The sequence below is a fragment of the Anarrhichthys ocellatus genome, unplaced genomic scaffold, assembly GCF_004355925.1.
Source record: "Anarrhichthys ocellatus isolate YVR2014 unplaced genomic scaffold, GSC_Weel_1.0 scaffold7, whole genome shotgun sequence".
NCBI classification, from domain to species: Eukaryota; Metazoa; Chordata; class Actinopteri; order Perciformes; family Anarhichadidae; genus Anarrhichthys; species Anarrhichthys ocellatus.
Window position 1 is genome coordinate 8,863,905 of NW_022280037.1, and position 22,474 is coordinate 8,886,378.

The 22,474-nt window shown below is 40.1% G+C and overlaps 3 protein-coding genes across 6 annotated transcripts in view; all 3 read right to left on the reverse strand.

Annotated features, from left to right (window-relative positions):
* The window catches only part of plpp2a (phospholipid phosphatase 2a), a 12,601-nt gene extending 7,837 nt beyond the window's left edge, over nt 1-4,764 (reverse strand). The window contains exon 1 of the mRNA XM_031848060.1: nt 4,486-4,764. Within this exon, the coding sequence (XP_031703920.1) occupies nt 4,486-4,546 (61 nt within the window). The 5' untranslated portion in view covers nt 4,547-4,764. The remainder of the gene's footprint in view (nt 1-4,485) is intronic.
* Nucleotides 4,765-5,965: 1,201 nt separating this feature from the next.
* On the reverse strand, nt 5,966-18,909 carry LOC116383854 (interleukin-6 receptor subunit beta). 3 transcript variants are annotated; one of them, XM_031848012.1, is made up of 16 exons: nt 18,837-18,909; nt 18,427-18,470; nt 17,186-17,335; nt 16,253-16,400; nt 14,032-14,198; nt 13,785-13,948; nt 13,384-13,549; nt 12,279-12,361; nt 11,681-11,912; nt 10,627-10,815; nt 10,262-10,366; nt 9,247-9,393; nt 8,419-8,550; nt 8,230-8,326; nt 7,963-8,044; nt 5,966-7,833 (listed from the first exon to the last, which is right to left on the reverse strand). In XM_031848012.1, the coding sequence occupies exons 3-16, from the start codon at nt 17,241-17,243 to the stop codon at nt 7,066-7,068; spliced, it is 2,538 nt and encodes an 845-aa protein (XP_031703872.1). In that variant the 5' UTR covers nt 17,244-17,335; nt 18,427-18,470; nt 18,837-18,909; the 3' UTR covers nt 5,966-7,065. The 3 variants fall into 3 exon arrangements, with proteins under 3 accessions (XP_031703872.1, XP_031703871.1, XP_031703870.1); XM_031848011.1 differs by lacking the exons at nt 17,186-17,335; nt 18,427-18,470; nt 18,837-18,909 and having other exon boundaries at nt 8,419-8,547; nt 16,253-16,870; XM_031848010.1 differs by lacking the exons at nt 17,186-17,335; nt 18,427-18,470; nt 18,837-18,909 and having other exon boundaries at nt 16,253-16,870.
* A 732-nt stretch (nt 18,910-19,641) lies between these two features.
* spmap2 (sperm microtubule associated protein 2) lies at nt 19,642-21,794 on the reverse strand. Of its 2 annotated transcripts, none has more exons than XM_031848062.1 (6): nt 21,666-21,794; nt 21,526-21,587; nt 21,402-21,441; nt 20,745-20,871; nt 19,976-20,135; nt 19,642-19,904 (listed from the first exon to the last, which is right to left on the reverse strand). In XM_031848062.1, exons 1-6 carry the CDS (start codon nt 21,779-21,781, stop codon nt 19,663-19,665), a joined length of 747 nt encoding a protein of 248 aa, XP_031703922.1. In that variant the 5' UTR covers nt 21,782-21,794; the 3' UTR covers nt 19,642-19,662. The 2 variants fall into 2 exon arrangements, with proteins under 2 accessions (XP_031703922.1, XP_031703921.1); XM_031848061.1 differs by having other exon boundaries at nt 21,384-21,441.
* Between the last annotated feature and the right edge of the window lie 680 nt (nt 21,795-22,474).

Genomic DNA, 22,474 nt, shown 5'->3' on the forward strand with positions numbered 1-22,474 from the left:
GGCGGTGGGGGGCTTTTGTTGAGGGGGGGGGCAGCAGTGAGGGGCATCTCTGACATGTGAGCAAAATGTTAAAATGGCACACAAATAACACTCAGCAGAGACAAACAACTGCTGTCGTCAGTCACTCGCTGCATTGCCTGCGCAACACAAAAGCATTGTTACAAAACTCTGCAGACGCTTCAGTTAAATCCTAAAGCTTGTAGTGACTTGTACGAGTGTGGCTGTATTTATAACTACACAGACAACGAAACATTTTCAGTTCCCTCACTGCTGATTCTCACCTTAACAAAAGGAAATCATTGATCGTCATCGCCGACCATTGCCAAGTCATTTTACATCTAGAGCTGAAACGATTAGTTGATGAATCTATTTATTGATTAATGAACAGAAAATTAATCTGCAGATGCTTTTGTGACAACCCGATTTATTATTTGTCATTCTTCAAAGCTTTGGACAAAACAAGACATTTTGAGACGTCACCCTGGTCTCTGGGAACATGTAATGGCCATTTCACCAAACAATGACTCCATTAAATAAGAAAACAATCACCAGATGAATGCAGCCCCTTTATAAAGTACATCTATATTTTAGAAGATGTGCAACACAATCTACTAATCCTTCACCACCTTCCAAGGTACCCATGACGCACAACTGGAAAATGAACTCAACTCTCTTTGAAACCATTTGTTGCCCCTTTTATTTATATATACACTAAACTGTCTCTACTCACTTTGTCCTGCACCAACATCCTGTTTCAGCCAGAAATACATAAAAGAACAAATATAACTTCTAAAGCTAAATTAGAAAATACATGCTGAATCTCTTAAAGTCTCTTAAATAAGCCATGTGTTGCATTGCATATTTTCTAACTGATTACTAATATTACAGTTAACTCTTGCATATGTGGGAGTGAGGCATTCAAGCTCACAAATAGTTACCAACCTGTCTGAGTTCATCTGACTAACGTGCATTTTCAGAATGACTGGTATTTGCTTTTAAGTTTTAGGAGGTTGCTGACCTGCACCTCCCATATTCCTGACTACAGCCAGCAGCAGTTTGTCTCCAGACATCAAACCTGGGACACAATGTCTTAGTGAATAAATGATGGAGTGTTAAAAATAAAGTGAAATGATTAGGAATAAAATAAATCGTCTGAATCTGTCACTTCATGTGAGAATTATTGGCATCATCATTAGACTCTTGTGCAGACCAAAGTACCTAAATCGAAACAAAAAGGAGTTCCCAGAGTCATAAATATGAATTATTTATTAAATTATGAGAAATAGTCCAGCTAATAACCCCCGATACATTGGCAATATTTTGTTTTCGCACTTTGGTTTTCGATAGAATCAACTGAAATATAACATGTTCAGCAGTGAGCTTTACGAGGTGCTAATAGTCGTATGTACCTTCAGACATGAACCCATGTTTCCAGTCTTTATTCTAAGCTAATTAGCCGCTGACTGCAGCCTCACATTTAACTTACAGACATGAGAGTGTATCAATCTTCTCATCTAACTCTCTCCAGATCAAGCAAGAAAGCTTTTTTTCCCCAGATTTCAAAATATTCCTTTAAACAAGACATGTTAAAATGCCAAGTGAAAGTGCTAAAAATGTATATAACCTGGACAGACAGAATGCATGTAGGACACACAGGAAAAGAGAAGAGACTAAATTGAAATAAAAAGATGAACAGAGCAGCTTGTTCTCATGAAATTATATTGTTTTTAAATCTTGATAATTTGACTGAAATGTATCATGAATCTGATAACCGACAGTGTAACAACAGACAGACGTTCTGCTGGGTGGCATCTGCCTGTGTGAGCCCCTATGTGCAGTAGTGTGTGTGTGCGTGTGTGTACACTCGCAAACTGTGTGTACATGCTGTGTGCGGGGATAACAAATAAGGGCAGGATGGAGGTTTGACTGCAAAGGGGAAGAGGGAGAAATAAAATACTGAACAGAATCACGGTGTCAGTTACAATCTGGACACTCAGCACATTCTTGCCATATCACACTCACTCACTCACTCACTCACTCACTCACTCACTCAAACACACACAACATGGGCGATCAAACCTGATGTCAGTTTACCCTCCACACTCTTAAGTTGAAAGAAAACAAAAGCAACAAGGTAGTAGAAGTTGCAATGATTAAAAGAAGGAATATAAAAAAAATGATGGCCAACGTGTTGCTAAAGTGTCTTTTTGGTCTGTGAAATTGTGACTTTCACTATTTGCTGACTTTGTCTTGATGTTTGTTGAGTCAAAGTTAGTCAAAACTAACTTTGACTCATTCTACTTGTTTGGTCTTGGGCTGCAACTGATGACTGTTTTTGTTATTGATTGATCTGCATATTCTTTTCTCGATGGTAAATCAGCAGAAAAAGAAGTGAACAATTACCATCACAGTTTCCTAGAGCCCCAGGTGATGTTATCAAAGATGTTTTGTCCAACCCAAAAGTCTGAAACATTAAAAATATTCAATCTACTAATGGAAGACAAGGAACTTTATGATATTTGACATTTTTTCCTGAAAATTTGCTTCAATTAAATCAAAATCTTGAAAGTGTTTCCTTAAGTACAGATGGAGATCCTGCATTATATTGTTTTATGTACTCATATTGAGGTGAATCCGTTTCAAAACATTACAATATTTGAGCTTATTATTACTGCTATTCATCTGGCAGTTTTAAAAGTTTCTCAAATGAATTTACTAGAAAAGTAAAATATGATAATATGAAAATAAAAAAAATAAAAATCACCCACCAAGAGACTCACCCAAAGTGATTCATAAATCATAGGGCTGATGACTAACTTACCCCTATGAACGACACACACTTTCACATCCAAACCTTCACTGTGAGACGATAAATACATGAACGTGAAGCTTAGTCAGCTAAATACATTATCAACTGAGAAACCTTTAGTTGATGAGATTTCACAGCTGTACTCCTTAATGATGAACGATCACTTAATTTGAGGTATTTTGTCCTGACCAGGAAAAATATGACTGAATCAGCTAATTATGTCTAAAACATCTTTACCTCACCTTTACGCCAGACAATTTATTTTTTGAGCTCATCCCGACAGTCTTAACTTTTTCCTTTCTCCCTCAAAATGTAGACGCAGGGAGCTGACCCGTCGTTAGGTGCGCGCACACACACACACACACACACACACACACTTTGAGAGTAGTGGGGGTTGAACAGTTGAATGGTCATTATCATTCTTCCCCGTAAGTCAACAGATGGATCTACAAATGTTGTAATCTTCAATGTTTCTTGTTGCCCTTACAGGGATTCCACTGCAGGAGAGTTCTAGTTGAACCCCATATTTCACCTCCTCAAAAAAAAAACATCGAAAAGAAAATAAACTCAGTGGGGAAATGAACAACTCTGGCGCCCTTCATCATCTCAACTACAACCTCTGTCAGCCTCATGGTCTCAGAGATGTGAGCAGATGTGACACAAACAGCTGGAAGATGTCAATTCTGTTAATGGACTTTGTGTCGTCTCTGGAGTCCAGAAGCGAGTTGCAACAAGTTGTTTCGTTCCCTCTACAGTAGTCACATATGCACCAAAGAGCCCCACAGGGTTGCGTCTTCACACACACACACACACACACACACACACACACACACACACACACACTTCCAAAACAGGATTTTAACTGTCACAGAGAGAGAGATTCATGACAGTGATCTTTGCTCTTCCTCCTAACCCATATTTAAAAAGAGAGGGGCCACATGGGGCAGGAAGAAACAAATGTGCAGAAAAAGCATGACCATGCATTTACAGATCTTACAGCTGGAGATGCACAAACTGCACTTTGTGGTTACTTCCACACAACAAACCTATGACCTATGGGCAGTCAAAAAAACAACTAATTCAGATTGTGAGTGCATCATCGCCTCATCAAATCAACATTCTGAAAGCCAGATAGTGAGGTAGGATGTGTCCTATATGTCTCAACCCAAATGATTTTAGAAGAGAAATCAGTGAAGTGACAACCAAAGAGCAGCAGCAGCATTCTTACTCAGTGTTGGGAAAGACTCAGTTTGTCTTGTTTGAACAAGATAGAGACCAATGATGACTTGCAAAGTTGAAGTTGTGCCGCAGTGAACACTCCTTCTCATTTGCATCGTTTTGCAACTGAATTATGTGCAAGTTACCTTTTCAGACAGGACTAGGTATCAATACCTTATAAACGTTCAGACAGTCATGAAGCAACAAGTGACCTGTGATAGATCTATAAATCTCGCACTAGCGCGCGGGCGTGTGTGTTGGGCAATCCCATGCGTCACCGTGCACAATATTTTCAGTAAAAGCTGCCCCCCCCCCTCTCTTTAATATCATTTTGGAGTCTTGATTCAACTCCACAAAAAAATACACAAATGAACGCAGACCAGATGAGCTCTACAGTCTGAAAGTAATCATAATTTCAGCCATATTGTCAAGAGGGGAGAACAAGGGTAGTCACTCACCAACAAAGACACAAAGAATATCCACCACGATCAGAATCAACTTCTTTCTTTGCTCTGTCATGTTTTCTCCAACGCCGCTTCACTCTCATAAATAAATCGCGTTTTTAAAAAAAAGCAAAGGGCAGAGTTGTAATCTAGGAAACTTCTGGAGAACTATGGAAGAAACTATCTGGACAAGTCGACCTGCTCGTTCTTCCGGCTCCGCTTCCCTGTGTACCTGTCTGCCTGTCCGCCTGTCTGTTTCTCACGTTGCGCTGCTTCAGGTGAGCAGCAGAGGAGGCGTTGCGCTGCTTAGAGCTGCGTCCTGCCTGTCCTGCCTTTTTACGCACAGGGGGCGCGTCTTTCTGCATGAATAGCGCTCTAAAGTCGCCCACAAAGGATTTTACTTCCCGAAATCTTTTTCTCTGCTTTGCATTCTTGATTTGGGTGATCGAATCCAAGCAGAAAAGGGAACTATTATCACTTTTTTTACCACGTGGTAAAAGCATGGCACCCACCTCAAACACCTCATATGGTATATTAGTATAGTAAGAGTAACAGTAGGTCTCACTAACATTGCCTGATTAAAGAGTTTGATTCCCCCAGGGGACAAAAAGTATTTGAGGGTGACTCACACTGAATTGATTTGGAATTTAAGTATTGTATATAATATATACAGAATAGTATTCTTCTTTGGAGAGATAACTTTCACTTATTCATGTCCATATTATGGAAACATTTTTCCCAAGGGAAACAAAAAGGTAGGGATTATACAATAAAGGCGAAAACACCTTTCAGATAAGTGAATAAAAATATTAAGTCAGAAATTTGACTTTTAACGTAAATTCTTTGACCATCACATATCTGACTCAGTAGCTCAGTTTTTACTTTGAAAGTCATAACACCCACAAAAGTCATGGGTTTGACTTTTAATATGCCATAGCTTTGTCTTCCTATGAGCATTTTCATTTTTTTTTATCATTCCTTACTTTTCTTGGCAGAATAATATGGGCATAAAAATGTGATAGCTCTATTTTTAAAGCAGCATACTGTTCATAAGTAGGAAAGCAATGCAGTGTTAGAACCCTTCAGAATCAAACTCTTTAATCTGACATAGTTTATTTCTACCACTGTGTGCTTTACCAAGACGTTTTGACTCCTTATCCTAAGGCTTTTTTTTTCCACAGAAGACATTTTGAGATGTCACAGCAGGAAAAGCACAAGTGTAAATAATACATTTCATGGCTGAAATCAATTTAGCTGCTTCAGTTTCAGTGTCCCGGCATTGTGCGGGCTCACTGTTACACTGCCACGGCTAACTAGGAGACTTGAATAGAGCAGAAACATTGTTAATGTTATTAGTATCACCTGTGCCATAAAAAGGGCGACAAACATATTGAGTAAACTTTCCAGTCTAAAGGATATCTACTCAACTGAAAACACAAGTTATGCAGGACGAATAAGTTATGAATCCAAACTTTCACACACAACATATGTTCTGTTTTAATGTGGAAATGGTGACGCATTGATTTGAATGCACAAACATACTGTACCAATAACATAGACTGAAAATAACTTCATTCCTGAAGTAATCAGTTACAAACACTGATACAAACAATGGCTCATTGTAAGGTTGAGCAGCGTTTTAAGAGGTCTGAATTTCAGATATGTGAGTTTTCAAAGCAAAATGGGGAAACTAAAAAAACTCTAAAGGGGTCACATTGCAAGTATGTAACTGAAAAAATATGTATAGGGGAGAAGAGATGCTGTTAACTGGTAGGAACATCCTAAATAGGTCGTATGTATGATAGCACATTTATAAATAAAGGCGCACTGAATAAAGAAAAATAAAACAGGCACATCAGTGTATACAATATGTACAGAAGACGGTGTTGCAAGCTGCGTTTTGTGTTATTTACATTCCTCAGTATTCAAGCCATGGCTCAAACATTCAGTACAATATGTATGAGCTGTGTACAGTAGCACATTGTCAAAAAACATTATAAAACAGTCACAGTGGTTTAAACATGTACAAAAATGTCACAAGTCAATCACAGATAATAGTGTCCATAAAAACTGTTCAACCTCCTTTGTCTTGTCATATTCAAACTTAGTAGTTAAAATAAAGTAATAGTTAGATGTTTTGAGAAACATGCTTATTGTCTTTCTTGCCTACAGAGTTACATGAAGAGATCGACACCACCGGCATGACTGTACAGTAACTACGAAGCTACAACCTGCAGCCGATTAGCTTAGCTTAGCATAAAGACTGGAAGCAGGGGGAACCAGATACGGTAAGCAAATGAAGTCTATAAATAAGTGTATTTCCCAAAATGTTTAACTATTGCTTTAAAAATGTTTTGGATACTCAGCATTAAAGAATGCCGGAGAAAAACGAATTTCTTGATCAGACTGATTTAAAATAATCCGAAAATTAGTTTCTGATAGACAATCCACTTGTAAAGATTAAATAATGTAATTGATTGGATTGTGTTGTAAAGAAAAAACTGAACGTTTTAATAAAAAAGACAAAGGGGCTGTGCATATGCTTTATGGACACTGTAATAAAACATATATTTTTTTTAAGTCCCTGGCATGAAACTAAATAGCAGAGGAGATGTAAGGATCACACTCCATAGGACAGAGAGAGAAATCCACAAAATCAGAGAGAGGAAAAGGTGAAAAAGTCCCAGTAAAAGTATCACCGGGGCGAGTGAAGGTGTCGGGCTGCAGCGAAGGAACCGAGTTGTTGAGGCTTCGAGAAAAAGTGTGTTGGGGTGACGCGACGTCAGCTGGGTGAGGAGGCAGGACGGAGGAACGAAAGATGCTGCTGAAGTCAGAAGAGGAGACAGGGCTTTGATGCTGACTCAGAAAAAGACGGAAGGATTTTAGTTCATCTGTTTGTGAGAGAGGTGAGTCAGATATGGTGGCGTTCCTGCTCTGCAGAGACGGCTCACTGTCTCCACCTAGCTGCAGCTTAACGTCATTGACAGCGCTTTGCTGCCAGTCATTGGAGTGGAGGTAGGAGAGGGATGGATCAGGTGTAGGGGGACCTTTCAGCGTTGGAGAGAAGAGGACATTGGAGTAGATGGAGGAGCTAGAGGAGCTGGAGGAGAGATCAGCTTTGGAGGTCGTCTGGGCACTAGTTGAGCTTTTGATGCACCTCTTCTCAGATTTTCTGGTATTTTGAGGCGTTTGAGCCTCTGAAACTGGGAGCGGAGAGTAGCAGTATGAGGAATATGTTTGGAGATTACTTTGAGAGCTGAGGTCCAGATCTGGGTCGAAGTTCTGCGGCTCAATTTCACCAAGCAAAATAACGTCAGAGTATTGGATTTCGGTTCTCTCGGCGATTGCAGGCCACTTCATACTCTGAGGTGAAAATCACAAATCTAATTTTATTTACGGAAGTATACAGTTTTCTATTTTCCACTTTTGGCAGCAGAAACAAGTGAACATACAGTATGTTGGGTTTAGGATGGGACAGGGGTTAAACTTTACCTCCGGAGGGCTTTTTGGGGTCCAGTGGGCCATGCTGCTATGGGAAGGATCAGGTACGACTGGACACAGCTTCTGTTTTAGCCTACGAAGTTATTTGTTAGGAAAAACATTACAGAATGAAAAAAATATATATATTATAAAATGATGTGCCAAATGTACGAGGTAGGTAAAACAGTAAAAGTAGGACACTGAACTTTGAGGAGGTGTTTTTGTGTTGTTTAGTGTGGAATGGATGCCTTTGGTGCCTTTTGTGCACGGAGATCTTACCTTTTATTCTGTGCCAGGCAGCCCATCAGCACCAACGCCAGTAAAGTCAGAATGACAGAAAGGATGGCATACAGCTGCATCGGGATTTCCTCAGCCTCTTCACACACATACATACTAAGTTTAGTTAAAGAAACAGCAATATACATATGTGTGTGTGTGTGTGTGTGTGTGTGTGTTTCCAGTCTTTACCTATGTGCACATTAACGATGGGCCCAGCTGCTCCAGCTCCAGCGTCAGTGTTGGCCACCAAACAGATGTTGTAGTTACCAGGTGACAGATCCTTCAGAGAGTAACGGAGATCTTGACCGGGCACAATCTCTTCTGAATAAACAAGAAAAGGAACAACATGGACCAAATGTGATGAAGCAATAAAGAATAGGAATGAAAACAAAGAAAAAAAATACTAAATATGAAAAAACAATTCAATAAAATATCCATGAGCTCACTGTAAGTGTTCATTCTCCCCTCTTAAGGATACAAAGATTAGGACAATCGTGTAATCTGAAGATATTTTACTGTTACCTTTGACAATGTTTTAAGTATATAGTCTGTATCATTGTGTTTTAAATTATTTATGTGGTTGTTTTTGGAACAAAGTGTTGCATTTTATTTGTTTGTTTGAAGGCAAGCCTTAGCTAATGAGTTTAGGATTTAGTATTAAAGTGGTGTTCATGTTTTGAATGCATCACAAACATACCAATACACATGTGTATGTAACCAACAAATCAATGATATATATTTAAAGTCATCTGCTAAAGGAAATGGAAGAAAACTACTGACTCATTTCAACAGAACTACAATTAACGTGTCGAGAAATATAGATGAATGATGTTATCAATGTTGAATATTGGATTTTGAAACAAACGCAAATCTAACACTACTCTCATCCTACTCAAAGACACTCTCAACAGGCCGCTTACTCTCCAGCGTTTCCTTTTACACACATCTGGATTAATGCGTGTGTAAAGTGCGGGCCAGCGTCGCCTCAGCTGGCTTGAAAGTGTGTGTATCACTCACTCCTGTCTTGTTGGTTTGCTGTTGTGTAGAAGATTGTGTAGAAGCGGATGAAACCATGAAGCTGCTCCACAGGTACAGGACTCCACGTGAGCTCCACTCTGCTGCCGGAGATCTTCTGCACCACCACTTTAGGACCAGCCGAGGGCACTATATAAGAGCAGGGGGGGGTGGTGAGGATCACCCACAGAACGCTGGATCTCTGTCTCTATTTCACAACAACTGGTCTGGTTAACTTGTTGTTGCTTCAACCTGCTGAGCAGATGTTGTCTGGTCTGACAATATTGGCTTACAATCAAACAAATTTGGTATTGTTTTCTCACAAACAGGCTGTCATGACTTCATCACCATACCAGCAGAGGCGGAAATTAATAAAATGAAAATAAACACAGCAGCTGGAATTGATTTTCAACAATTTGTTGAATGTTATAGTTCTCTTTTTCTCTGTTGTATGCTTGTTAGAATGTAAAAAGACTGTGAGACAACACCATCATGGTTTGGCAGCAATCAAATTTTTTGGAACACAAGGGAAAAGAAGTCGAGCAAGTACCCAAGTTATAACACAGACAATAGTTTAGCTCACAAACACTAAGTCCTGTGATGTCCTGTCAAAAACTAAATGTATCTTACTGGCAAGTATTGCCTGCAAAGCCAAACTCTTGTTTCTCTGTGCTCTAGACCTCCATTGTTGCAATAATGATGAATTGTTCTGGGTGACATGTTACTTCATTACGATAAACTTGAACACTATAGTTCATTTTTTGTGTTGATACCACATACACCTTCCTGCTGTGTTCAGCAGCAGCTAAAAATATTCCCCCAAAAATGCACAAATGACTCCTGGAGAATGATGTTTCCCAAAAACTACAGTCCCCAGTTATTTTAGGAGATTACAGAGCCTTTAAAAAAAAGAAAAGTATACATTGGTGACCATTTATCTACATCGTAAGTAGAAATGAAGCTGCCCTGGTCTGGACCTACTTTTACCTTTTGGCATGAGACAATGTAGATCACGTACCTCCTTGGCATGTATAAATGGGAAGCGTCCGGTTCTGCCCCGCCCCTCTCTCACCATGCAGCCCTTTGACAGAAACAGCATAACGCTCCATCGGCTTTATACCCTCTAAAACCATAAAAAGATGGAAGTAATTTTCAGTATTGGTGATTCTACTTGATTAATAAAATCTGTTCCATAGCTAATCGCTTCATTATATTATACTGTATATATGATTGAGGGATTGTCTCCACATGGCTCTCAACATGGCGATGGCAATTGGAGGGTGGCTGTTAGGCTTTTTATAAAATTAGCACCTTTAAGAACTAACAGTGGGACATAGTCCTAATATTTTCCACATTAGGCTGTTGTATGTATTGTTGGATTACCTGTGATGATCAGCGCTGTACGGGAACTATTCAGCTTTTCCCAGTAAAGGATGCTACTGGTTTTCACTCTGACAGCAAACCACTCCACTACAAAGCCGCTCGTTGACCTATAAACTGGAGCCATCCAACAAACATCCAAGGCACTGTCATTCAGTCGATCTGCAGTGAATTGGCTCGGGGGTGGTGGCTCTGAAGAGAAGTAATGGAGTAGTTTGAAGGCATGGCTTTATTTACAGTGAAAAGGGTGTTTTTGGTATTTTCAACCTGGAAAAAGAGACTCATGGGGACAGCAATTTATTTTAATTGTTTCGGTATTAAGGGACAGCGCTGCAGACAGCAACCGCTAAACGGGGTGTAATGAGTCTGACAACATAATAGAAAGGACCCTACAGAGAGATAAAACCTTTTTCTCTATCTTTCGCTTTCTGTTTGTTATTGTGTCGTGATGCCAGAAGACACAGTGGAAACTTGTAGTGTTGAGTACAGATAGCATGTTATCGAAAGGATTTTCAATGTCATGGCTGAATATTTAGCTGATTTGGCCAATGTCTAGCGAGGCGTGATTTCAGAATGAGACTTGGTTAGACAATAACAAACTGACTGATCAAGCGAATGGTAAAAAAACAATAAAAAACCAACATGTTATTTGTCGGTGGTCCTTTCCATCAGGTTGTCAGACATTTATAATAACAATCTGAGCTCGTCAGTAACAAAAACAAGCACTTGTTTTCTGTAAATACTGAAACAAAAACAAATTGGTTACCACCATTAGTTGCTTAGACCCACAAATATGGGAGTATAGGGTCAAGTTTGAAAATAAATGAAGTTATCCTCTATTTAATGCATAGACAAAATAATTAATCTCTCCAGTAGAGTTCCAAGGACTTGGGTAACCCTTACAACGGAGTATTGAAACTGAATGCCAGAGAGAATCTTTTTAAAGGGATCAAAGTTACTTAAATGATGGGCAAAGTTGTGTATGGGTAGAATTCAATACTCAGGTCATGATGAACAATAGCATCGATGGCTGTACCTTGATGTCATGACACCCTACCTGTCTCAGAAGCTCCACTGAGCCATATTCGGGCTTCTGGCGAGGTCCCTGCAGAGGTGGAGGCCGTCAGAGCGCAGGAGCATGGTTCAGCAGGCAGGAGCAAGCTGCAGGACGTACTCGTAGGGCGCAAATCTCTGCAGCTCATGTGATCGTTCAGGACCTGGGCGCTTTTTGTCTGACAGGTCACATTGAAGAAGAGAACTCTGCCATTGGCTATAAGGTGAGGCAAGGGCTGAAAACCAACCAGAAACCAGAGAACAAAACGTGAGAAGTAAAAGTCAGCTGATGTGAGATGATGGAGCTTTAAATGAGAAAATGATGTTATGTAAAAAGAGTTTGTATGAAATTCAATTATCTCTTCCTCTTTCTACAGTTATCTCAACTGCGCTCTTAACTTCAATCAGACTATGATGCGTTAAATTAGTCATTTCAGAGAGACATACAAACAAATTAGGGATATTTAGTGAGGGGATGGTGATTAAAAACCAATCGCATCCAAAAGTTATTAAACTGTAAATCTTGACAGCTCAAAGGGACAAAATGAGTCACATGACGCAAATTCACACACACTTCAACACACACACTTCAACACACACACCTTCCAGAGCAGTGAGGTGAGTCTCAAACCGTTCTTGTCTGTTTGTTTCACTTGCCTCCAGAAAGCTGGTGCTTCAGATGGAGCTATATGAGGGAAAGAGGGGAAAAATGTTTTTTAAATACATTGAAGGAGATACAGCAGAATGTTATTGAATACAATAACAATGTGGTGGTGGCATGCATCCGTTTTGTCAGCAGTGAAAACTAGAAAAGACATATGCCTTTAATGACAGGGAAAGTACGAGGTGGAAATGTCTTGTATGTTCATATATCCCTTTCTCATGCGCGTCACTAATTGCTGATGTGTGACAACTTCCTCTATTGCCACCAGCAAGTCAAATAGTTTTTCCCTTTGCAGGGATGTATCTCAACATTTACTGGACGGATCGGCAAAGCCTTTGTATTCTTTCATGGTGTCCAAAGGATGAATCCAAATTACTTTGGTGAACCCCTTTGGTGTTCTCCTGAATTTTACTCTTGTGCCATCTTTTGGACAAATTTTCAATTTGGTTTACTTTGAAAAACATTATTGCTAATTAGCACATATTAGCACATAGCATGCTTACCTTTAACTCAGAGTTTAAACCTGCAAGCATGGCTGTAGATTTTGCGTTCCAATACCCATCTTACCATCTTACCATACTATTTAGTGTGCCAGGAAAAGATTTAGTACGTCCCAATACAAATTATGTTATATGCAGTATGTCAAAAATACCAGGATGTTCTAGTGCATCCGGTTGCATTTTGCAGTACCCAAGCCAACATGCTTTTCTGGCTATTCTGACCCACAAATGTCTGCAAAGCGGATACATGAGCAAGAGGGTTTAGGTTCAAGCAGCAATGACAAAGTAGTATGTGCCAATTTAATGAATACTGCATGCAACAGTACGTACTTTGTAAGGGCAGCTGCAGTATGTACTAAAAGTAAAAAATAAAAGGTTATCAATTTAGAAAGCAATAGAAGTCTTGTGTTTAAAAAAAAAAAAAAAAAAAAAGGCGCTAACTATTTAATTGCGATATCCAGCACTGGTTTCATTATTAAGTAGGACTACAGTGATTAAGTCTTTTATCAAATACACAAGTTTGTCCACTCTGTTTTGTCTCACCGTCCTCTCCTGTCCTTCCCTGTAGGTCCTTGCTCCACGGGCTCCACGGACTCTCTGGTCCTTTGTAGCGATGACGAAGCCTGACAGTGTATAAAGTGTCAGGCCTGAAGAGACAAACCAGGAAGCTGACGTCTTTGACTGTCACGTTTTCCACCTGCACATCAAACTGTACAGGAAAGATAAACGGCACAAAGTAAGATGGAGATTAACTTGTGAGGAAGCTACACATTTGTTTTTATTCTTGAAAGTGGAACGTGAAGGATTTTAATAATAATAATAAAAACATTACAATGTAAAGACATTGTCTTAACTTTATGAAACGGCACCAATAATATTCTGAATGGGATCTTTCATGCAGGTGTGTGTGGTTTTATGTTTAGACATATTTGGAAGTTGCAGACCTGCCCCTGTGCCGTGAACTCTATTTGGGATTTCAGGTCTCCAGATTTGATTTCATCGGGAGACAGAGGAAAGCAACCCGAGACGTAGCTCCAGGTTACGTTCAGACACTGAGGACTCCGACCGACTGACTTTATGCTGTTCAAAATGACTGGAGGCAACATCACTGAGAAAGACAGGAAGAGAAGAGTGAAAAAGAAGTAAGCAGGAACAATACGGGTGCAAGTAAGGGAAGCACAGCAGCCTCACCTTCAGTCCTACCAGGCTGACACCGTCTTTGTGACGATATGCTCCCGTTGCGCCCGTGTGCTGTGATGGTGATGCAAAAGACGTTCCTCACTGTTTTGCCGTGCCGTACCGTGCAGCTGTTGTCAGATGTGGTGCAGGCGAACAGCTTCACAGTTTTGTTTGTTATACTGTGCATCCCCAAATAGACATAAACATAGAAAGAGACACAAACACCAATATAAAAAACAATGTTTCTTTGAGTCCTTCCCTAGACACAATAGTCAAGAAGCATTCACAAACAGGTACAAAACCACAAGCAATCATGGATGCATGCTTTGTCACGCAAATGTATGTGCATCCTATGCATTGCACGTGTCTCAGATGAGTGTGCAGGCACACACACAGTCTTGCAGACATCAGAAGACTGCTGTGTAAAAAAAGTCTAGTTTCTCCATTTGAAACACAATGTTGCAACATGAAGTGAGATGGAAGCTGTCTGACACTTATCGGCTCGATTCATCAAACCACCGTCAAAGTCTCACATGAATGTGAGATTCAAAGCTGATTACAAACTCAAGTATTTGCATAAAGCATACAGAATTATTATCAAACACAAACTTGCAAACATTCAAAATCCCAATGGTTTGCTACTGGTGAAGAGCGACTTGCAAATCTAATTTGATATTGTTTGAAATCTGTCATAAACGCTGATAAACAAAGTTAAAGATTCAATGTTTATCAGTTGTCATTCTACAACACGGAGTTGCGCAATGAAATGCTACGTGTAGTCCCTTGTGGTCTGCTGCACACACTGCAGGAAGGAAAAATAAATAATAATACCAGCCAATCAGAAGATAGAAGTGTAAAATAAACGGAACATAAAATATCAGATATAAAATGTATATCTAAGCCACTATCCGTTTTCTGCTTACCAGCCGCTCAGTAGAACATGCTTATCTTAGCTCAACAGAGGACATGTAAAATGGAAGCTATTTCTCAGGTTGAAGTTTATTGAAGTTTAATTTCATCTTAAAAAGATTAAAGTGTAGGTGACAAATTAAAGAACAAGGCTAGAGTTATTCTTTACTTTTACTAATGTCAACAAGTGTTGTCTGTAGCCAAAGCCTGACATAGCTCATGTGTTATAAAGCTCAATTGTTGTCCAAAAACTATTACTGCAGTTTATTTTGTGTCAATGTCACACAACCCATCCTGTTGCTGCAAATGCTTGCAAGAATACCAAAAGTGTTGCAAATAGTCCCCCTGGCTTCCTCACTACAGTGCCCAGCTGTTTAAGGAGCGTATTAAGCTTATAAAACGACATATTTGTGACATATTCTTTAAAAGGTTTACATCTTAAGTTGGAGTGAGTAGGTTTTGGGCCACAGATACATTAGTCTTTTTAAATATGATCGTCTCTCTACCTTCAGTACCTTTATGCTGCTGTTACGCACCTCTCCGCCTCCCCATCACCGCCCAATCTTCGCAGATTCATCATCTTCATCAACTTCATCAACTTCATCAACTTCATCAACTCATTCTATCAGCCTCATCAGCCACCACCACCACCAGTGTCTGGACTCTACGGGGGGATTTATCTTGCTGCTGCTCCGGGCACACGCCCCTCGACTACAAATCTCCCTGTAGAGTCCAACACCAAAGACTCTGTGAAGACCTTATCATCACATATCATCTGCTCATAATAAACACTTATCTTTTCTTCATCTGACTTGTCTCTCCTGATTGAAATGCTTTCACGCAGAGCACAAGAACTGACTAAATGGGTGATGAGCATGAAAATGATGGAAATCATATGCTATGGCCTTCACAGTAACCAGATTCCAGTTGACGACGTACCAGAGTGTTTGGTGTTCATCCCTCCAGTAAAGGTACCAGAGACTACAGCTGTTATGGAGGCTTGTGGTGGCCCCTGCCAAGACCCTTTACATTGTCTTTTCCCTTTAATTTCTGACCTATCTGTAAATATATCTATATACTGAATTAACATAATTCAGGCTGGAGAATAAAGCCTGTCATTACTAAATCTAAATCAAAAATTGTGTTGGGAAAGAAAATCCTGGAGGGTAATCCATTATTTTCTGTCTATGGCTGGATATCTTAATCTTTTTGTTTTTTTGGGTCTCCCTTATGGCAAAAAACTTCAAAGTGCGGAAGCATGTTTCACCGACTTGTATGTGCCCGAACATGACTTCTAACATATTAAAGGAATGTTTTGGCTTACTCAAAATACAAAAGACCTTCAAGAGTGAAGTTTGTCGTCGGGGTGTCACCAGCCTCCCAATGGCAAGTGACGTTAGCTCGATTCTGGAACACACAGCCAATCAGCCTTGGGGGTCGGGGGTCAGCCTTGGGGGTCGTAACGGAGAAGGCTGGAGGGAAGGCAGAAGATGGAGAGAGGCTGGAGTTAACGGCATGGATGGGCAAGATGCTGCAAGTCCTCCATGAGGAGGTTTGGAGGTTTGTTATGAAGCTATGAGTTTTTTTACAACATGCACAAGCAGTGGTTTGGAAAAACATCTTCATGCAGAACATGCTTTTAGCATTAGCTGTAAGTGAATCTGTTCCATGCGCTAACTGTTGCCTGTCGGCAACACAAACAAACGTAGGATAATTATATCTCAATCCAATCACGTGGGTTGCACACGATTTATTTTCCATCAAATATTTATAAACGTGATGCCATTGCTATTTAGCCTGAGGTTGAAACTGAAGCTCAGACAAGACGGTACAAGATGTTAGGTTAGACTTTCGAGACTCTCCTTGCTGGCTCCGCTTTAACCCAGATATGTGTGGGGATAATGTTGAGAACAGAACCCTAAAATAAGCTGAAAATCCCACATATGTTTGACATACGGCCTAATGCTAACTGGTGAGTCTATTCACCAGACATACTGATGCACTGTCTGTGAAAACCAGATAAACAAGTAGCTGGTATTTATCACACCTACAGTATTGTACACCTGTCAAAACAGGTGTGGTAGTAACTTACCTCCTGCTTGGTGATATGATCGAACATAAAGAATCATAATCCCTCTCCAATAATGATTTATATCCTCCAACCACTACTGGCATCTACACAAATATCAGCACATGTCACCACTCTGGTTCTAACTCAGTCATTCTGCTCTGGATTATAAAAAGGAGAGGATGTTACCCAAAGCGAGTCCGGCCCCCAGCAGGCAGGTCCACACCACAGCCGGTCTCCGCTCCATGACCACCACCTGCTTTCTCCTGACAGTGCACCCCGGCTTACTCACTTTCCCCCATCACACTACCAAGCAACTCAGCTTGAGGACCCTGCACGCTGAACAGCTTCACAAAAGAAGAATACCATAATGTAAGATTTGAGGAAAATTCAGGAACCGACAGTCCAGGATGTAAAAGAATGAATGACTCGGTTTAGTGGTTACGTTTCATCATTTTCCATGGGTTAGCTATGTTGTAATGTTGTAGTGAAATAAGTTTCACTACATTTTTCTTGTTATGAGCTATAATGTCAAGCTCTCGCAGGTTGTTTTTTTTACACTTAGCATTGCAACATAGGACATGTTTTCGCAGCAGTTTTCCCATGTAGAGAAAATTTGACTTCCTAAATGGGTGTGGTGGTCTAGGGTTCTTCCATCAAAATAAAGAGAAAATTTCAGGTCTGACATTTTACCATAAACAGCATATAAACCTCACCTGGGTGTGAAAGCTCAGACTCATCATGTTACAAACACGAGGGAGCAGCCTCAGATCGGGGACCAGCGTAGTATCAGGTACACCAGTAAAATCTCAAGTAAAAGCTCTGAAATAAATCCAACCTTATAACACCTAGACTGGTGACCCTGAGTGAGAGGTGTTGATACAGCTCATTTTTGGAGCTTGTCGTTTGAGGTTGGATTGTACACGGTAAGTCTCCCTGTTTGCATTTATAAACAGTTTGTAAACAGAGTTGAACCAACACTTCTCTGACACAAAAGTGAACTCTACAAGCTTCAAAAATATATATTTTCTGAGATACTTAAATGGAAGTAGAAAACATTGTCCAGTCATAATTTTACTAAGTAAAACTACAAAACACAGCAGAGTGACTGGAATTACCCATGTATCGTAATATTACTGATGCAGCATTTTAAAGTTGCAGCTGTCGAGGTGAAGTTAATTCTGTAATTTCATAATATTCTTAACTTTTGACACATTACATTTTGGGGGTACTAAATGATGTCGTTAGAATGTACTGTGGAAAGATACATGGCCAATATTTTAGTGGGAATGATTCCACATTGTTATTTTGGAATGAAGTTGTATTATTACTTACAATAACTATTCTATTATCATTCATAGCACTTGAACTCTTCTTCTACATATATATTTAACATGCATGTTCAAGATAAGAGTAGTTATAGTTCCTACCTGTCATGCAAACGTCTCCCATGTGCGATGTACACCGTCTTGTCCTATTACATTTGATTAAGAAGATTATCCAAACACAAGAAATTGTAGCCCACTTATTACCCACAGTGCAAAACATAAAATCAATTTGCAAGGATGTAAAACAGAGAAAAGTAAAGCCACAAATCGTCACATTTTAGAAGTTTGAACCAGCAAACTTTATATAAAACTTAACATACATCAAGTAGGAGCCGTCCACCTTTGTCAATTTATTAAAGTAATCATAAATTAATTTCACGATAAACTAAACGAACTACAAAGACTTCTGTACCCACTTCATCAATTGCGCAAGACTTCGCGGACAAGTTTAGAGATACGAGAAATAAAACGCACGAGTGGAAACGGGTTGATCCAAAATCTAGTCCACTTACCGGTGTGTGTGTGCGCCTCGCCGAGTCTATCTATAGCGATTATGGAAGAGCATAGCTGGCTCTCAGGTGACAATAAACACATCTGCTCCCGTAGCTGTGCCTACGGTGTAGAAATGTGATAGACTCTGAATTGTAAGTCGCTTTGGATAAAAGCGTCTGCTAAATGACTGTAATGTAATGTAATATAATCTGTCCCGCCCCGCTGTTTGTCCGTGCCGCACTTCCCTGCGGTTCCAAAGCTGGGGTTCGGGGTCCCCTGGAGGATCGTGGAAATCTCTCGAAATGAGGAATTGATTTCACAATTATGTAAGTCTCATTAAAGAACTAAAGAAAGAAGATAAGCTTTGAAAAAAGGAGCTACACATTCCTACTTACTGTGGGTTGCAACAACAACAAAAACAGTTTAGGACTTAAACTGTCTTTTTTACCCGTGTAAAAGCTGTTATGGTTCATATAGCCTTTTGAAATGTATTATTAATATCGTGACATCTCCCTGCAGAGTTGACTCACTGGCTCTCCGTCTGTGTTAACAATAAATAATTGAAGGATGTTTGTTGCAGGATGTCTCAAAGCAATTTTAGCTGCGGCTACCAATATCTCCCTCCCTGTTAAAAATGACGTTCTCGCAATTAGGCAGGTCGTCTTATTCATAATTGACTAATTAAAAATGCATTACGCACATACCAGTAGCTTACAAGTCCAACCAACGTCATACTTGGTATGAATAATGATACTTAATATCAGCAAATAAGACACGTCACGTTTTTATCACATTGAGGAAAAGCAGAAGACAAAACACTCCTCCGGAGACGAGAGCTCATCTGTCCTAGATTGAGCTACATTTGCGAGGCAGAGGCAGACAGAGCTGTCGTATCCGAGGCGAGGGGCTGGCAGAGCGGGCTGCCTGGCTAACCACGTACGGGTCGTATCCCTCAAACAGAGCGCTCCTCTCTTTGGGACTGGACAGCTCAAGAAGTCTCTGGCTGGCTACGAAGTTTCTTGCCTCTCTGGAGACGGACCAGCACACCGAGCGCTCTCCTTCGAACTTGGGGTGGTCGTGCTTAGGGGCTGAGAAGATGAAATATAATCATGTCAGATAGCAGGCTATGCCACAATAGAGCAAAATGTGACAGACCTACTTGCAAGTAGCTCTATGTGTGCTGACGCTTTGCAGGGTATGTGGGTCATGGCTACAGCCTTAGATTTTGGGCCAAAGCCCTCCAGAACTGGCCTTGTTTTTGGTTGGGCAAGCTGGCATATTCGTGAAGTGGCGACTGCCGTCTGCGTCACTCTGTTCAACTACGGTCACATTTCAGGACATGAATGAGATTATATTAAACAAGCACACACATGCACAGGAGCACAATGTCAGACGCGAGCTGTTCGGAATTAATAAAATAAATGAAACTTGGTCTTAAGCCTCCCATTTTTAGCCGTGCGAGCAGATTGGCTCAAGGGATGGCAACGTTGGTCGGTCAACAACCATTGGATGGATTGGACTGCATTATAAATGAGCTGTTTACACTCAAAGCAGTCTCAAAAAAGTGTAACCAATTATGTTGTTGTCGTACATCTGAAAGTTAAATGTGAAACTTTTAAGGTGTATTATTGCTAAAAGGATATGTGCAAAACCAACAAAAATCAGGAAAATACAAAAGCTGTGAAACCACAGAGCGCAAAGTGATAAAAAAAAACTCCCGCACCAATAAACTGTCTATGACAGAATTAAAGACAACCTTTAAGTCCTTTGAGTTCAGTTGTCAGACTTTCTAAGTACCTGAAAGCCTGGCCTTACAGTTGGCTGTGGAGTTTAAAAGACTTGCTCATTGCATAATTGAAGAGCAGCTAACTCATGATCTACCGCACACACGGCAGTTTCTTAGTAAATGGTTTGTGTGTGTTACTCACGCGAGCAAGCAGCGGGCGTTCCTGCTGCCAGCCAGCTGCAGGGGGCCGAGGTTGAGCCAGACTACACAGCCGATCGGATGGTACGGCACGGAGAGCCCATTCACTCACCTCCCAAATGGGAGAAAGTCTGGGGAAGAAGAAGAAGAGAGTAAACGAGAGCATGAGTGAGAGAGGACACAGAAGTGATAAAGAGCAGCATTTGGTGCGAGTAGGAAAGGAAAAGGTACGAATGTACCAGAACAAACTGGGTGCTGCTCATAGATACGTTGCTCCAGAGTACTCATAGTGGTCAAAAACTCCACTGGGCTCCTTCTAACGGGCTGAGTTTTCCTGGGTTTGGTTTGATAAAAACAACGACTAAATCCATCAAATCAGACATATAAGACTTTGTCGGGGAGAGAACGATAAAGTCCTGACAATGTCTGAAATGAAATGTGCTTCCTGATGTTTTTTTGTCACATTAAAAGCCTTTCTACAATGGCTGTAATTCATGGTACCTTAACATTCTGACTTGATGGAATAAGTTATATACATAAAAAAGGAAGAAACTTAAATATAATCACACGTACATGAATTGTTAGTTTGTCATTAGTAGTAGGCTATTATGCATTAGTAATATTATAATATTAGTATATTTACGTGACTTGAGTGTAGAACCTTTTACTTCTACATAGCTCCGACCAGCGAGGGGTTAACTCTGCAAGGAAAAATAATTATGCACAGAATCACAAAAAAACAGGAGAGGGCAGGTTTGTAAATTGGGAAAACAGTGGAGATGTACCAGTTCTGGTGGTGGATCCGGTCTTTTCTGGTGGCAGCCGATCCAGGAAGTAAACAGAACGACTGGAAGATAAGAAAGAAAGAGACCTCATCAGAGAAAGAGGGAGATGTAGAGAGACAGAGGGGATCCGTTGGGCCTACCGGTCTGGATGTCTGAGTCGGTTGGGTTTGGGTTGAGCGAGTTTATGCGTCTGAGTTGCCATGGACACAGATGAAGCTGATGTGGGGAAACGGAGCACATTACTGCTGTAATTCATCACTTATTGCAACGTAATCAACCTTCACAAACACGACAATAAACAGTGTGCATGAAGGGAATTCAATACCAATGGCGCACTTTATCATTCGTAGATAATGAATGTTATGGTAGTCCGTCATTTCAGTATTAAAATTGCCATAAGCGAGACCCAAAAAAACAAAAAGATTAAAATATCCATCCAGACAGAAAATAATGGATTACCCTCCATTTAAAAGTTCCCTGTGCAGAATTTCCACTAGAAAGCCGCTTTCAGAATGAGCTTTTCGGTATACGAGGCATCTTGTGTTGCATTTATATTATATACTGTATTTACATATTATTGATTATATTGGACTCTGTTAGGGAAAGGAGTAGATGTCATTTTGATATCTTTAGGTGGTTGAATCTTCATTGTAGAGAAACACATTTCAGACACATTTTCAGTCAAAGCTGAGTATTATTTACATATTTTAAGAGATTTCTTGAGTCATTTATCAAGAAAATACTCGAAACATAAGCTGGTTTCAAGCTTTTAAAATGTGAGAATTTGTTGCTCATCTTTAGAATATGTCAGTATGAAGTAAATACGTTTGTGTTTTTGACTGTTGGGCAGAAAACAAGCAATTTGAGGAAGATACCAACTGTAATGCACATTTTTACTACTTCCTGTCATTTCAATGGATTCATTTATAAATAATATCAACATTATGGG